This window comes from Rhamphochromis sp. 'chilingali' (assembly GCF_963969265.1).
Source record: "Rhamphochromis sp. 'chilingali' genome assembly, chromosome: 15".
In the NCBI taxonomy this organism is placed as follows: Eukaryota; Metazoa; Chordata; class Actinopteri; order Cichliformes; family Cichlidae; genus Rhamphochromis; species Rhamphochromis sp. 'chilingali'.
The window spans coordinates 26,415,298-26,433,338 of NC_137942.1; the positions used below are offsets into that span (position 1 = coordinate 26,415,298).

Below are 18,041 nucleotides of genomic sequence, written 5' to 3' on the forward strand. Positions count from 1 at the left end.
GAGCAAAATTACCTCAATCTTACGACCTTCCACCAGTGTGCCGTGGAGCTTTTCCCTGGCTTTCTCTGCGTCTGCGCTGTTCTCAAATGTCACAAAGCCAAAACCCTGTGGTACGCAGCAGAGGTTAGAGAGGTTGATGGTGAGTGAGGGGCATGTCAGAAGGGATTGCCAACCGGTAGAGGACAATCTGCGGGACTCATTCTGACACTGTTAAACAGATGACTTTAGTTCTGGAACAGCGATTTCTCACGCGGACTGCTAATACCACATGACAAATAGTCACAGTTACACAGGAAATCTTTCAGCAGTAAGCCGGTCACAGCATTGAGTATCAGATGCTTGATGCACACTTACCTTTGAACCCCTCTCATTGAAAATAATCTCAACATCCAGGATCTTCCCAAATTGCTGCGAAGAAATTTGAGGAAAGAAATATTAGCCAACAATCTTATATCAATAAGGGATCTCACGATTCTGTGCTTAATTAATAAAAGTCATTAAGGGCCATGTAAAGCTATTTGAATTAAAGCTACTTTACACTAGGGGTCACTGTTACACAAAAGACAACATTTGCATTTTAATGTGCATTTCTTTGCGTTGAACTCTGCTCCATTTCTTTCCTCCTACTTTGACACTCATACAAACATGATGACACAGATAAGAGAACACCCATCAGTCTCCTTTCTTTATGAGCGTTTCACTCTTTTGTCATTCGCTCTGAGGCAGCCCCTTATATGGAGGACGCAGGGTGTCTAGACTGATTTATTGATCCCCACCTTAAAAATGAGGCTCCAACAGTTCTTACCCCAAACATCTGCCTGAGGTCTGGGTCCCGGAAGCGGAAGGGGATGTTTGAAACATGGAGGCGTTTGGGGGTCCCTTTGGCCTCTGTCGAGTCTCCTGCTGAGCCTCCCGCTCCTGTGCCTCCTGCGCCGCACTGTACACCCGCCTCACCCTGAGACGTCTCCTCTGTCTTTACCTGTTTGTGGGAAGAAGAGGAGAGTGAGACAGATGGAGTCAAGTTATAGCGCTGTATAGATAGCAGGAGAAGAAGAAACAATGGAGAATAAACCGAAATGGAAAAAAAGACAAGCAATTTATTTTTATTTTATTTAAATGCCTGTTGCCTCAACTCCTCTCTCCTTTCCTCTTCAGTACAGCAAGTCAAAGAACTCAAAAGTTACAAAAATAAAATAAAATAAAGATATGACACTACGTATCTGGTCAAGCTGTGGTAACCAGAAAATACTGCCCTCCTATCCAGGTGTGAGCTGCACGGTGACTTGAGCTTTTTTTATTTATATAATACTCAATTTTTTATGTTTTTAACACATTGGTAAACAAAAAAGAAGACATGAATTTGAATAATGAAATAAAGATTCAATGTGAGTCTTAATACATTCTTATATTTAGATTAAAATCTACTCATTAGCTCAGTAGCGACATGTTAGACCGCTGTTATTTGATCATCATATCAATAGGTGTACTTAACATTATGTATTTAAAGTTAAATTTAACTGAGGGGTCAAAATGCCAGACATCATCATAAGAAAGCGTGTTCCTCAAAGAGGCAGCGGCTATGCTCAGAGGCACTGATGTGATCAGTGTGAAAAGCTCCTCCTACTTCTAAAAAAAATAAGAAGAAGAAACAAAATAACTGATCAAAGTTTCTTAAAATAACATGGACAAGTCAACTATAGTGAAAATAAAGAGCGCCCGTTGCATTTTATGCCTGTTTTCTGATAAGATACACGCAAAATCCTTCAAAGTAAAAGCCTGTGGGGATCGTGAGTCCAACTTGACTGGCGGTTTCTCGTTTTGATCAAGCGTTTGGGGTTTTTTAGCCTCAGCTAGTAACCCAGATGGGAGGGACTAGGAATCAACAATGAAACAAGCTGAGAAATGAGAAGAGGTGCGTCCACACAGTTTTGCTGGCAGCCTCGCTCTTATGCCCGTCTACACAGGATGCGTTCAGGTTTGTTCGTAATTAAAAGTTTGTAGAAAGGAGTCACCCAAATTCACATATCCTGCAGTCTAAAAGTTTAGACTCCAAGTAAAAGCACAGTTTTTTGCATCTGCATATAAAGTAGGGCTGCTCGATTATGGCAAAAATGATAATCACGATTATTTTCACTGAAATTGAGATCACGATTATTTGACGATATTTATTTCGTCCGCCAGAGCTTATATTATTTTTTTTTACATGCTGTAGTGCCATTTGTGGGAGCATTTCAAGTTGCTATACATCAATACAACTGTTATAGCCCATATTTTAATAATGTGTATGCATTAAGTCCATAGTAACTACATTAATTGCAAAAAAGTGCAATAAACTACAAAAAAATTGAAAATCGTTTTTGTTTTTACATATATTTCTACTTGGAGAAATTTAAGAGGTTTATCCCTCAAAACTTTAAATACAAAAAAGTTGCAAAAAATAGTTTACAACAACAGGAAATTTATTTTGAGTGTCTTCATAGTTTTATTTTTGGAGATACAGCAATTTTTATATACTGCAGGAAAAACAAAAAAACAATCCTATGATGCAAATTTGCAAAGAATGTGCATGTGCATCAAAATAAACTATTTCCAGCAGTGCAATTCTAAGGCCTACAAGTAAAAAACTAAATTTTCCGCAAAAATGACGTCACTTGCGATAGTTCACGTTGATGTCTTTTTCAATGTGGGAAGTGTTAAGAACAGCTGATCGGATCGGCAAAGTGTTTCTGGAATATTATGTTTTTGTTCCTGCAAGCTCTTTTTATGCAATTTTTGCAAAGCTATATGTGGAAGGAAACCGTGACCGAGGACAAGCTGATGGCATAAGAAGTAAGTACAACTCCTCTGGTTTCATATGGAAAAAAATTTATTGTGCTAGCTTAGCGTTCAGGTTCTACAGGGATTTAAAAATAGTTACACAAAACGAGCATGCTGCTCTGACCGGCTTTAAAGGGTTAAGAATAACAATGTATTGAATAATGACTTTAAAAAATAATATAAAATAGTGTGCAAATACTGATAACAGTGCAAATGTTTGCAATATAAGAAATAAATGAAAAATGTGAACTTTGCAGTGTTGCTCTGTGGTGCAGCTACGACACCATAGCAAAGTTTACACACTGTGTCTACTTGATCCACGTCTGACTCCGCGAACCCATAATGTTTCCACACCACTTAAGTTTTTTTTTTTTACCTCTCTTTTCAACCAACGGCAGTCACTCTCCTCTCCAAATAACTTCTGCTTAGCTTTCCGAGCTTCCCTCGGGTCCTCTTAATTGTTGTGACGCGTGTTCGAAATGCAGAGCAGTGCGCTTGATTTGCCACATGGAGCAGCGCGAGAGTAAAGCATGAGGGAGGGGCTAATAATCGGCTCAGTCATTTTTAATGATCGTTGAAAGCCCAGATCGTAATCGTGATTAAAATTCGATTAATTGAGCAGCCCTAATATAAAGCGAAAAAGATTAAAACAGAAATGTCTCAGTTTGATCAGATGAAGATGAGATGAACGCTCATTTCATGCCAGTATCTTTAGGGAGGCAATGTGATCATATTGACTTTTAGCAAATGCAGTGAGATGTTTTTATTTTATTAGATTTGGCTGTTGACATTCAAGCTAAGCTAATATAAACACAACATGGGAATTTAGATCCGTAGCTCCTTGCTATTAAAACTAAAATCACCTGACGATTATTTTACTGCTGTTAGAGGAAAGTCAACTAACCGTCAGGTGTCGGTAATGAAGTCTGCTGAGGAATGCCAAAAACTGAGCAGGCACCCACTGTTACCTCAGATTTGAGAGAGTTAATATTATTGTGGCAGCACAGCGTGTCGTGGTTTATGAGATGAATCATTATCAACTTGTAAATTCTGAACACATTTTAATGATCACTAAATCACTGTGTTTTTAATTTTCTATAATAATTAGTCAACAAAACACACCTCTCAGCTTTTCATGTATTCATGTATTTTGAAACTGGGTTTTTTTTGGAGACGTGAAGTATAAATGTGCCCGTCTCTAAAGCACTCTGGGTCAACGTCTGTTGTTTAAATGTGCTTTAGGGTATTAAAAAATAGACAACATAGAAAAAAATAGGTTCAGACATTTTCCATGGATATTTAAGGTACACGGTTTCATTTCCACAAATGTTGTAATACAGTTCAGTGGACTACACACTGAACTTAGAGGATAGTATCAATCGATCTGATACCAATACCAGTTTTTGCTATACAAACTATTCATATTTGAATCCGTCCGCCCACCTCTACAAGGTATCAAGTATATATATATATAAATAAAAAAAACAAAGGGAAATGAAATCGTGGTGCTTACATTGCTGCTGTTGTTGTTGGTGGAGGTGGGGGCTCCATTTGCACCAGCCCCTACCTCTGCTGCACCTTGGCCTCCAGCACCAAACATGGCCCCAGGGCCAAACTCTGTTCCCGGTAGACCGTTTTGAGGAGGGGGTGGAGGTGGGAATGCTGTAAAGGGTGGGGCCACCAAACCCTCCTGTCCTCCTGTCGAATCCTGAGAGCCCTGCGGGAGCGGGGGAAGGAGGGGGAGGGGGAGACAGAGACAGCTTAACATATATTCTCAGTGAGCTTTTTACAGCGACTGCAGCTCCCTGACGGAGAGAGAATGAGGGGGTTAAAATCCTGCCTATCAAATTTCACTCTCTCTTCCTCTCTCTCTCTCTCCTTTACCACGCAGTCACTGCTTCATTCCCTGCCTCGCTTTACCTCCATATCTCTGACAGGCATGTGTTTTCAGTCAGCCGACCATGAAATATTTACAGCAAACAGATCTATTATTAGGGCAGTATGGTGGCGCAGTGGTTAGCACTGCTGCCTCACAGCAACAACGTCCTGTGTTTGACTCCCAACATCTAGCTGCAGCCTTTCTATGTGGACTGTGGGTAGCCCTGCTTCCTTCCACAGTCCCAAGTCATTATTACTAGGGTTAGATTAATCTAAGTATGAATGTGAGTGCGAATGGTTGTCTCCCCAATAGACTGGTGACCTGCCTCTCGCCCTGTGCCAGCTGGAATAGCGACCCCGATAAGGAGGGGATCATCTATTATTAAGTTGCGAAATTTGATACAAGGTTTGAGATACAAAGATGCTTCTAGGATGGATCGACAAGTCGGTAGATAAATACTAACAGCGGCATGTAAACTGTGACATATTTACATACACTGCTGCATTGTGTGATACTTGGGAAGATAAGCTGTACTTCAGATTAGATGCGGGAGCTTCACTGCCTATGGCTCTGTATCAGCAGCAGGATCACCTACAGATTCTTTAAAGCTGCTGCTGCTGCTCCAGCACGCTCACAAATACACACACATATATATCTTTATGTTGTGTGTGTTTGGGTGTGTGGTGACTCTGCACTATTGCTTGCTTCAATCATTTCACACACTCAAGGGCATTTACAGCAAAGCCAGAGTAAAAGAAAGGTAGAGGATGGACGGGGAGAAGCAGAATGATTAGATTAGATTAGATAGAACTTTATTAATCCCTCGGGTGGGTTCCTCTGGGAAATTCAATTTCCAAAAAAGCACAGCACCGACAGAAGTTACAGAATATATATATATATATATATATATATATATATATATATATATATATATATATATATATATATATATATATATATATATATATATATATATATATATAAAATACACACACATATATATATAAATACAGAGACAATATAAATAAAATATACGAAGGGGATAAATAGAATAAATAGGAATAAAAATAAAAATACAAGTGAATTGCACATTTCAAGTATTGAGTCTATTGCACCGTTGACTATTTACAAAAGTATTGCACAAAAGGTATTGCACAGTGAGGTGAAGAGGCACTACAGCTTAGTTGTTCCCCCCTCCTTTGTCCTCCTGTTTCCCCTCCCTCTCCCCTCCAGGGAGGAGTTAAACAGTCTGATGGCGTGTGGGACAAAGGAGTTTTTAAGTCTGTTAGTTCTTGTCTTTGGGAGAAGCAACCTGTCACTGAACAGACTCTTCTGGTTGTTAATGGCCGTGTGCAGAGGATGTCTGGCATTGTCCATAATGTCCATCAGTTTCTTTAATGTCCTTTCCTCTGCCACTGTCACCAGAGTGTCCAGCTTCATGCCGACCACAGAGCTAGCCCTCCTGATCAGTTTCTCCAGCCTGGATGAGTCCTTCTTTGCTGTGCTGCTCCCCCAGCACACCACAGCATAGAAAAGTACTCCAGCAACCACCGACTGGTAAAACATCCTCAGGAGCTTCCTGCAGATGTTAAAAGACCTCAGCCTCCTGAGGAAGTACAGTCGGCTTTGTGCTTTTTTTATACAGGTGCTCTGTGTTGCATGACCAGTCCAGTTTATTGTCCACCCACAGCTCGAGGTACTTGTACTTGTTGACCACCTCCACCTCCTCCCCCTCTATCTGAACCGGCAGTGGACCTGCTCTAGACCTCCCGAAGTCCACAACCAGTTCCTTAGTCTTTGAGGTGTTGAGTTGCAGGTGGTTTGTGTGACTCCATGCGACAAAGTTCCTCACCAGACTTCTGTACTCCTCTTCCTGATCATCCCAGATACACCCCATGATGGCCGTGTCATCTGCAAACTTCTGATGGATTTATTTAAAAAAAAAAAAAAAAAAAAGGCCATCAAGTTTGGGGTCAGGGCTGCTTTTTTTCTACCAAGCTAGGCAGGATGACACACCGCATCCAACACCATTAACCACTGGTCTGGTCTCTGCCATGGGCTGTATCTGGGCTGGGTGACGCCTAGAGACACTCTGTCTCCAGACAGCCTTTTTAATTAGGCAGAGTAACTAAGATGCCGCAAAGCAAATGGGCTCTTTCCCTTTCTCTAATCCTATAGCCCGACTGCTTACTGTTCTTCTGCAGTCACAGCCGCAGTGGCTGTAAACAGTCAACCGAGGCTAAAAGGCCCATCTGCAACACAAGCAGCTTCCTGGAGTCTGAGCCCAGCTGATAGTGGAGGAATCAGAGGAGACTGCGTAATCCACAAACAGGCTGGAAAAATCTGGGGAACTCGTCCACTACTGTTCTGACTGCAGGAAATGCATGTTAGGGGAAAAGGAAAAAAGAAAACTGTGTGTTTTGCATCCAACTACGGTCTTTGTCACCTTGTGATAAAGATGGCCCATCAAAAACCTGTTCAAAAAGAGATAACGCGCCATTAAAATTCATTAGCTGGGCCTTAGCCTGGCTATGTTAAATCAAAGCTTAAGCGTTCTTGTTAGGGCATGTGAGCTCATAAACGTGCAGTAGCCTGTGTTAAGCCACCAAAGGGTGTGTTCTTCAGGCATATCCCGACCCATGGCTGAGTCACAAAAACACACTCATAGTGCAGAAAGGAGGAAGACTGAGTGGAGAAAGGAAAGAGTGACAACATAGCAAAGAGGAAAGGGGAATTAGATCGGGCCTGAAAAAACTGGACTACGTGCATTTATGCAATGCTAACAACTCAAGCTGCCGTAGTCAGCCAAAGACAGTCACACCTACTCGGCAACCAATGAACTGCTTTTGTGAGAGGGGGAGTAATTCTTTTTAGTCTACATTACTATAAATACTCATAAAAGCTATTGTTATTTTAAAGGGAATCCCTAACTATTTTTCCATGTTGTTGAGAAACCAAGCTTCACATCCAGTTTGGGCTGCTGTGGACCTGCTGCTACTAACAGACAGCGGGGCTCGGTGAAGCTGTGGCTGCATGCGAGAGTCCAAACCTTCAAATAAACCAATCCTGGTGCGTTTACACTGAAAGCCTTGAGCCTTTCACACAAACATTGGTAGAACAACACTGACAGGTTAGCTGAGTGCTTTTGCATGATAGGTTTTGTTGTTTGCTGAGCTGTGATGTGCAAAAGTTTACACTTGACTTTTTGATCATCTGTTCTCACAAAACACAGCCACACTGACTATTTCCAGCAGTAGCTACGGCGTAGATTTCCGGCTGAAGCATAAATCCACAGTAATGGCAGACCAATATTAATTTGGTCTGATGAGAGCATATCAACCAAACAATGGACCAGATGACCTCTTCTAATGCCGCCGCCTGCTTGTAGCATAATTAGTTATACGAAAAAAAGCATCTTGAAGTATTGTACCATTCATCATCCTGCTGCTGAGGCTTAACAAAACAAACAGAGTGCTTATGACCATGTTTGTGGACTCAGATACCAAATTGAAAGATACAGTTTTTTTAAATGAATTATTGGATAAATAAATGAACTAATAAACAGGACAAGGAATAAAGCTGTCACTGGATCCAGATCAGACTGGATAAGACTACAGTGTTAGGGTGACACAGGCATTCCCGACCCGCTGACTAAGGAGCAGTGCTGCCCTACATGGCAGCGTCACATACTGAAAAAAGGAGAGAGGGGGGAAAGGAAAAAGAAAACCGTGGAAAAATGAAAGGGGGACTTAGCGGGGAGAGAGGAATTATAGGAAATAATGAGACACTGCATTAGAGTTACGTCTGGTTTCAAGAAAAACTTTCCAAAGGAAGAATTTTGACGCTGTAAGATAAGATTAAACAGGATATGCTTCTTATTAAAGTGTCATGAAAAGCAATCTGAGCAAAGGTGAAAACAGAGTAGCTTCAAGTATCAGCTGAAAAGCTCACAAAATTAAAACCTGATATCGCAAATAAGAAACCACGACATATTCATCCCAAAACACACAGTGGGCGATTTACTTGAGAGACCTGAGACTGTGTTTTTACATACACACAGAGGATTCTGGCGGGGGGGGGTCACCTTAGGTGTTGACACCAGCCACAGAGTCAACACCCAAATTGTGATGATGCTGAAAAATTCATGACAATTTGTCTATTGCAACTATCTACTAAGTTGTCTGGCTGGAGGCAGAAATACTACTCACAGATTCTTCTCCAACTGCAGTCCATCTATTTTTCCTTTCCCTTCAGCTGAAGTCAGTGTGCCTGTGTTATATCTCCCCCGTCCACCCACCCTTCCCTCTCTTCCCTCCCTTCATTCTTGCCTGCCACGCTTGATGAAAGCAAGAGGGCCATATTTTTTCGCCTTCTTTCAAACCCACTGGCTCTCTCTCCTCTCCAGTCACTCAAAGCCCCAACTGCACTGATATGTCCATCAAACAGGCCACAGCCCCATCTCCTTATACAGCTGCCTCTATGCAGACGCTGCCTCTCTCTCTTGAATGTGCGCCAGTTGTCATTTAGAGGTACATCCATAGTGCACTGGCTCACATCCAGAGGACACATAGATAGATATCTGGCAACAAAAGTGCCTCAACACAGAACCTTAAGTCGAAGCTCCCGTTCCATATGCTGCAGCTATAACTGTAATCAGAAGCAGCTCGTAGGTTAGCCTTAACCACCGACTCCTGTTAAGGCTGTCAGGAGCTTCCGGAGTGATCAACGGCGAATATTTAATGCTTTGGTTGGAGCTCTTGAGTGGGAGAGCAGTGGGTGGGGTGCTGCTGAAGACGATGAAAGCAGGACACACAACTTTATATTTAATTAAAAGGCATTTTCTCTTAAGGACTCTGGTTTTATAACCACAACGTCGTCTGACAAAAATGACCACACGCAGCTTTGCTATTTTTACAACTGTTTTAAAATTAGACACAGCCTTAAAAAAAAGTCTTTTATTTTTTATTAATATCACAAATTGCACTGCCTCCATTTTGGTAACAAACTACTAGAACAACATTGCACATGTGCCTTTTTGCTTTTCTCTTCCAAAAACTGCACAGAGATGACTAACAGAGAGGTGCAGAGAGTGACCCCATGCTCGATGGCTAGTTGTTGCTAAGGAGGAAAAAATAACAAACTCCAAAGAGTTGTCAAGTTGGGAAAAACTAAGCTAAGTAACTGAGTAACGATGACGGTTGGGGATCAGGGAGATATCCAAGCTGAGGTGGTGTCGATTTCCACTCGTTTAAAATAAAAAATTAACATAAACCAAATACCTAACCCGCTGTATGAACTACAGACTAACCCCACGCTGTCTGTCAGTGTCAGCGGCTCCGCAGCTCCGCTGAGATCTGTGACATGCAGCCTGTCGGTTTTTGACAGCTCTGATCAACATCACCATCAGTATCATTACCATAATCACACAGACTTCTCTCAAACACTCGCACTCACTTTGGGCGATGTGTCCTAAAAATAACCAACCAAAATTGTTTTCCTTTAGAAAAACTGCAACAGTCAATATCGGCAGTGTGTTGTGCAGTAAGTTGGCCTGCGCATACAATAATGCATCACGTGCAAGACTGTCAGTGTTTTTATGACAGTTGATAAAGAGCAGCTGGAGCACCATCGCTGTGCTGAAGTAAAACCGTCACCGTCTGAGTATTTGGTCAATTATATGAAGGTCGAAAAATGAATCACAATAATTATCGTGACAATCAATTACTCCTCAATAATAGTAATAACGGGTTATTAGGTTCCATTTATTTAGATGACTGGATTTGATGTTTTAATTGTCAATAATGACAGTGAGTTGATATTAAAGGGTTTAAACTATTGATCAGAAAAAAATACATTTGCAAAGCAACTTTTGGCTCGGATGAAATTATAACAGGGATTTTTTTTTTTTTTTTTTTAACAAAGCATCAACAGAACTGCAGAATAATTAATGATGAAAGCTATGTTAAAGTCCCACAGCAGCGACTGAGGCTATAATATGATTTTATAATGATTTAATAATATTTTTCCAAAAATATTTAATATTATGAGCAATTTCAAGAGCAGTTTAAATTAAAATATAAACCATAAAATTTCATTAAATCCCTCATTGAGATATTCCAGTGAAACCCAGCCATGGAGGCCTCGAGCCAGCGTTGGTCCCAAGCTCAGATAAATTGGGAGGGTTGCATCAGGGCGGGCGTCCAGCTTAAAAATCTGTGCCAGACCAAAAATGCGGATCGTGAAGAATGACCTTTCCGTATCAAATCGGTTGAAGCAGCAGGTCAGTGGAAAATATGCCACTGTTGGGAAAAGACAAAGGATGGAAGAACAGGATGAGATGAAAGCAGATGATTTACTGTGTGGACCCTTAAGAAAGAAGCCAAAAATGGAGAACAACACTGATATATTTCAGTGAGGAACTTGGATGCCAATTTCAGGTTAATGTGTCCAAATTCGCTGCACACTGTCTGCAATCTTTCTACTGCATGATAATTCAGTCCAAACACTTAATCTGCCCATTTCTCAGCCTGACATGTGATCTGCTGCATTATGCATTTCACCAATTTCCAAATCATAATAACAATATTTCTAAGAAGTATGCTGACTTTTATGTCATTATGGCACTCAGCTCATCGCTGCACTTAACACTTAAAAAATTAAAGCCTCCCGACTCGTTCATTTCAACCGATTTACAGAGCATTCAGCAGTAAAATCATCTGTTAAACCTCGATCACTGACAATTTGCAAACATTAAAAGGACCAATAAAAATCTAAAAATCACATAAGTTCAGAAATCGAAGATCTTAATCTACTCTTGGATAAATCTTAGATTGCCAACACTGAAAAATGCTACAAGATGGACCATTCGTTCCCTGCTGCCATACCTTTTGCAGAAGATGATGAAATGTAAAAGCCCAGCAGCACTGACTTCCTGCTGCAGTGTAAGCTAGGGTATGGTGTGTGTGCAGACACCCAGTGTTACACTGCTGTTTATCATGCAGGGGAAGGTAACCTAGGAGATACAGTACCGCATACATTTCGGCTTCTTCTGCACAACGACACTCGTGGTGTTCTGTGTGCACGTATTTGCTGTGAGGTAACATGCGGAGTGCTTTCACACCTCAACCCGCATCGCACAGGCCTCGGGCAATGGCATTTAGAGCAGCAGCATTAGTGTCGGACAGCATCACGGTGGCTTTTACAGGCGGTGGGAGAACAGTTAACCCTCAGGTGGAGCAGTTTCACACAGTGCATTAGACCACCAATATGGAGGACTCTGGCTCAGTGTTTATTTTGGTAACATGCACGATGTGTGTCCCTCTGTAAAATTGGGAAATTAGTTTTCTCTGGAAGTTTCTATTTTGAGACTTGCAAAGCACAAAGAAACACCCATAATCAAAAAGGATAACAATAATGAATAAAGCTAAGCATGCAACTACCTAGAATAAACTGTCTGCTGTTGTACTGTAATACTCTCAGCACACACACAGGCAGCTGTCTCCCACAGACAAACATGCACACAGAACCCAGAGGATTAAAGACTTGGGTGTGAATCCCCTCCAATTTCCCTGAAGATCTGTCGCTGCATGGCACTAACTGAGTACTCTCTTGCAAACAGAAGACGTTTTAGGACTGGCACATAAGCAGCCAAGTTGGGGGACCATGTGCTGCTGTGACAGAGCCTGCACAGTCACATGATCGTGTCCAGTGTGCAATGCAAAAACGGGCTGCCAATTAAATGCCTCGACTAACACGACGCACGGCCGGGCAATACAGCTGCAAACAAATCATCACCAAATTTAAATTTTGATTCAAGTTTGATCTTTTTCCCTGCATGCTCAATAAACTAAGACATAAACATATTTTTGGGCCTACATGAGCAAAACAGCTGGAGAGCTTGGAAGCTTTTCATCATTTTGCACAGTTTTCAAATGCAGGCTCGAACAACTGTAGACCAGTCTAGTTTTGACACAGTAAGAACAAAGTCTGCTGCCTAATTCATCTGCTCCTGCTGTTTGTGTTTGTTGACATCAGCCTCATATCTGCAGATACCTGCTGGCTAGCTCGCGTTAGCTGCCCAGCGTGTAGGGAACGAACAGACTGAACAAAGTCTAATCCACACGCTGATCAGTTGACTCTCGTGGCTCGAACCACCATCACCAGATAAGGTGCCCCGCTGGCAAAACAGAATCCGAGAAATGAAGCGTATTTTCCACCAAATGCACCATCAAGCTAGTCAGATCCAGTCAGTGACAAATTCTAACTGAAGCTAAGTCTTGCTATGGCAAACCTTTAGTATTTCATCAACTGCACTGCGGTCACTAGCTGATGTTTATCCACAGTATGCTATAGAGACGTGTCACCAAAAATAGAGAGCATTGCCATAAATTTTGCAGAAGCCGGTGTGACTGGTGATGTGTCACCTTCAAAGTGCATTCCCACATGGGACTAAGGCACGGCCCCCCCTGCTCTCACACCCTTCAAGTCATTACCTCAATTCTCCAATTGGCAATACTCTCTTTAAAAGACGAATAACGTGTTTGCCTCACAGCTGCGCAAGCTTGCAAAGCAAAGATTAACAGAGGAGGGGGGGAAAGAAAAAAACAGCAGAAACACGGGGGGGAGAAAGAGACGGCTCATGTGGGAAAATGAGAGTTGATCATGACGTTTTGGAGGTCTGGAGGGAGAAGAACCTTCACTGGTTTTTGGGAGTCTTATATGCAGTCACTGTGTCATCATATGTGCACAGTAACACAGCAGAGGTCTGTATTTACATTCAGCCTCAATGACCATAAAAGGTTGGCTCTCGCACTGCCTTGGTGTGAACAGCAGCAGGGTTAGTAGTAGCGTCTTTACTGTAATGGTTTTTTTAAGAGCTTTTAAAGAAAAATGTATAGGTTAGCACAACTTTGCAGTCACTGAATAAATTTGGAAAAACTACAACGTCAGTACTGAATTTTACACGAGTACAAATGACATATTAACTGAGAAAAGGTCAGGGAAAAGCAAGGGAAGGAAGTTTAGGAAGGAGTTTATCTTTATTTTGAATTTTGCGAAATGTCAAAAATTTAATTTGACATTTGCAGACTGAAGTTGAACTGGAAAAAAAATTACTAAAGTTTTTTTTTTCATTTTTAGTTGATAAAGTTGATGATGATGATGATTTTGAAACAACAGAAAGAAGAAATGTCAAAATAAAAAGTTGACATTTTCAAACTAAAGTCACCTCAAACAAGTTGACCTCATTCTTAACATCTCCATGTTATTCTCATAATGCAAAACGACTTCCTCTGTGATTAAAAACAAAAGAAATGCTGCTTTTTCCCACACTACAAATGTCGTCCTACTCTATGAAGTTGACAGTATTAACTCTGTAGTAGCTACTGTTACTGTAGCTATTAAGAATACACAGATTATGCTGTGGACCTATGAAGGGTTAAAATGCATAGAGTTGAGTTTTGCCATTAGAAAAGGAGGGGGTGCTAGTAAAGTACTCCAGGAACTGCAGAGTGTGTGTGTGTGTGTGTGTGTGTGTGTGTGTATAAAGTAACAACTGTGCTTCAGCACCTGTCTTCCTCAATCCAAAGATGAAGTTTAAACCGCATGGACAGCTTGAAGAAAATCTCAGCCTCCACCCCTCTGCAAGTGACATGACACGACACGACGCACACACAGACACACATCCATATGGAATATAATCTGACACTGTGTGCAGTCAGCATGGAGAAGGCTCGCAGTGCCCAATGTACATACATGTCAGCACAGGCAATCCAAGCAGTTGCTACTTCGCGTCTGCACACGTGTGCCTCACAGACATCTCCCCCAATTCCCGACACCCGCCTTGAGGCCCAAAGGAACCCAAGACCAGAGAGCAGGACATGCTAGAACAGAGCCAGAGAACAGCTCTCATCCTGAGGCTGTCTTTGAGCTAAAGTAGCACAGACACGCCCACCATATGTTAAGAGCAGCCTTGCGCACAACACATCAACTGTATAAACATTATAATCTGTGGTGTTAAGTAACTATTAATGCAAGTGTGCTGATACCCTGCAAGCACACGCTTTGCTCCTGTGTATCGTCGGCACTTCAGTGTCACCAGGACAAAATGCTGTATGGTTAACAGAAAGAAAAAAAAATTATTTCGTTTCTATCAAAACAATCACAGATGGGTGCAAAGAGTTAAAAAAAGTGAAATGAGCAGAGCTGCAGGGACAAGCCCTGCTGTCGGCCTGATGCTCTGCCAACTATCTGAAAAAGGCCTTACCTGGGCCAAGACACAGCTAACCAGAGCAGGCCACACCATGAACAGCAAAGCAATTACTGCTTCATCACGCCAAATTAAAATAAATAAATAACAACAACAAAAATCATTTACATTGTATCTTGTTTTGCTAGTTTGGCCCTCGCGATACTAAAAAGCCACTTGAGAGAAAGAAGCTCTTGCTTGAGATGCGAACTCACCGGTAGCATAGCTTGGTAGTACAGCCCCATCATTGTCTGATCTAAAGGAACAACTGCTGACCAGCTTTCCACTTTCCCGTTCCTTCTCCTCTCCTTTTCCGTCTGTGTCTCTCGTTCTCCTCCTATTCCTCCTCTCCCGTGTCTGTGCTCCAGGACCATGAGCTGACGATGGCTTCAGTCCACGTCTGCCTCACACATTCAAATTCTCCCTCGTTCACTCCCTCTTCCTCCTCCTGCCGGTGTTGCTTCTTCTACTTCTCCAGCACGCGAGCCTCGTCAGCCTGTCACTCTCTGCCTCGCTTTTGCTCGTCTCTCCGGCCCTGCTGCTCTGATCCCCCTCGGGCCTTTCCGTCTCTCTCCTCTTGCCAACCCGAGTCTCTTCCCTTCTTCTCTCTTTGCTCTGCGTCTGTCATTCACACACTCGCCTTACACGTCCTCCTGCTCTTCTCCCCCCCTTTGCTTCCTCTTGTTCCCGCCCCTCTTTTTAAAACTTTCCCTCCCTTTCAGTCTCAATCCCTCCTATCCATCAAAGCATCCATCCTTCCATATAGCAATCTAACCCTGTGTCTGGATGGAGTCAGAAAGCTGATGTTGTTGCCGTCTCCTAAAGCCCCCGGAGAGAGACAAGAAACGGGAAAGGAAGAAGATGCTGCCTTCTATCCACGCACTGGCTGCCTGAGAGTACAGAACACGAATGCGACCCCCACTGCATTGCAGCTTTTTTTTGATGATTTATTTATTGCGTGGCAGCCTGTCAGCTCCAAAAAAGCAGTGGTAGGTAGGCCAGCCGGTAGACAGCTAGGTAGCTAGCTGCGTGGGTAGGCTCCTAGATCACCATCTCTCTGCTGCAGCTGTCTTCCTCACACAGATGGAAGTCTCACAAAACTGAGCAAGCGCCAGCCCCGATTCCACTACCTAAACCTCAACCTGAACATTACGCTGCATTGCACCTTTTTCTTCTTGGCTCAGTTCCGTCACTTTCCAACACTGTATTGTTAGGAGGCGTTTAATTTGCAGGCATGAGAGTGCAGTTCCTTGCGCTGCATTTTCATATGGGAGGGACTGAACTCTGCAGGGGGAAAAAAAAAGAAAAAAAAAAAAAAAGCCCTGATGCCAAGCATTCAGACATCTGCTGAGTCTGGCTAGAACTGGGTCCAGAGGGATGGAGGGATGTTGGGAAGGAAAGATAAAGTGAATGGACGGAGGTGGTGGTGGTGATGGCAGAGAGAGGGGGTGAGACGGAAAAGGAGCTGGGATGAAGTAGAGGGGGACAGGGACTGAAGGGGGCAATGGATGTGAGCGAGAGATAACAGGATTGGGAGATAAATGGATAAAAACGTTGGGTGGAGGGGGGGGGAAAAAAAGAGCGAGGGATGACAGGATTAGGGCTGTAAGTGAGGAGGATGAGAGGATGAATAGGGGATGATCCTGGGATTAAGTACACAGGCTGAAACACTGCGATAAACACATGCAGTCACACACAAACACATGCACCGAACGTACACACGCAGATGCGCTCTGATCATATCCATGCTGCTGCACCTTGGCTGGAAAACAGACACACATGAATTCAAACAAAGGGCTATATCCATCCAGCGCTCACCAGCTCGTCCAAACAAAGGCCTGTTCTCCAAACACGGTATCTACAGATGATCAGCAGCCCTGCTCAACTACTCTGCAGGACATGTTCACAACAACTGCACCTCCTGTGTGCAGGTTATTACATCTGCTGCTAAATGCCAAAGAAACGCTTAGGTGTGCTGGTTCTGTCTTGTTTGTATGTGTGTCTTTAACTCTGATCATCAACTCTAAACATCAGGAAACCGCGGCCCCAGAGGACTGACCCCCCTTAGAGAACAGGAGACGTATGGCAGCGGCGTCCCCAGTTAAACGCGTTCGTGTTGACGCGGGCAGACCTGCGGGCAGTTCAAATGTGCATAAATAACATAAGACAGACGCATTACGGAGACAAATGCACTGCAGCGGTGAACAAGCCAATCTTGCAAAGCTAGGCTTGGCTAACTCCATTTGCATGATAACCAGCAGTGTGCTGGAGACTCCTAATGTGTGTGCTCAAGGGCAGAATACATTAGCAGGGACGACTTTTTAAATCATTTATAAAACAAATGCAGAGGTATGCCGTGGCTCTGAATTTAACACCGGGCGAGAGTTCACACACGCTGCAGATCAGAAGTGATCTCTCTGCCCAGGTGTTTGTCTTACAAACAGATGGACTCGGGCAGAGGAGAGCCGAGACTGGAATACAAGCTTGCTCTAACTAAGAAACTGATTGTGTGCCCCTGCGGGCAAGCCATCTTAAATAACTTGCTTCCATTTCAGTTTTAGCTCTGTGCCACTTCCCTGCTTTATTTCTCGTCTTCCTGTCTCGCCTTTAATCTCTTGCACAACATTTGTTTTTAATAGTCAGGTTGACATCCACCCAGAAATTGTAATAAATTTGATTTGAAGCACGAAAGCCTGAAATTCTTTTGGTGTCTCCCCTCGCGTTCTCCGAGAGCTGCACTCCCACGAGAGATGTTACCAGGGGTAGAGCAGGAGTGGAGTGCAGGGAGCAGAGGAGGGAGAGGAGACTAAATGAGAGGATGAGGTCTGTGAGAATCTCCATATTGTGATGCGAGGAGGGAGGCTGGGGGGCGAGAAAGCTCACAGGCCAACACTTCCCTCCTGTGGCACTGCCAGAGAGCTGCACGTCCCAAAACACAGCCCTCAGATGCACAAACGCTTGCACGAAGACAAAAAGCGCACACACACACACACACACACACACACACACACACTCAAATGGCACGTGTGCATGCACACACATGGGCACTGAGCTGGTTTGAGCTGCTCAATGCGCTCTGCTGCTTGGAGGTAGATAAGA

At 43.0% G+C, this 18,041-nt stretch overlaps 1 protein-coding gene across 9 annotated transcripts in view; it reads right to left on the minus strand.

Annotated features, from left to right (window-relative positions):
* LOC308411071 (RNA binding protein fox-1 homolog 2-like) overlaps positions 1 to 18,041 on the minus strand; it is a 55,185-nt gene that overhangs the window by 22,969 nt on the left and 14,175 nt on the right. For 8 of the 9 annotated variants that reach the window (XR_013974335.1, XR_013974336.1, XR_013974337.1 and 5 more), the window contains 4 exons: positions 4,331 to 4,534; positions 806 to 979; positions 355 to 408; positions 13 to 105 (listed from right to left, as the gene is read on the minus strand). Coding sequence is in view for 6 of the 9 variants with exons in the window: in XM_080904796.1 (XP_080760922.1) it covers positions 13 to 105; positions 355 to 408; positions 806 to 979; positions 4,331 to 4,534 (525 nt within the window). In the remaining 3 variants the exon portion in view is untranslated. Of the gene's footprint in view, positions 1 to 12; positions 106 to 354; positions 409 to 805; positions 980 to 4,330; positions 4,535 to 15,157; positions 15,567 to 18,041 lie in introns of those variants that run through there. The other variant, XM_080904798.1, reaches the window with a different exon arrangement.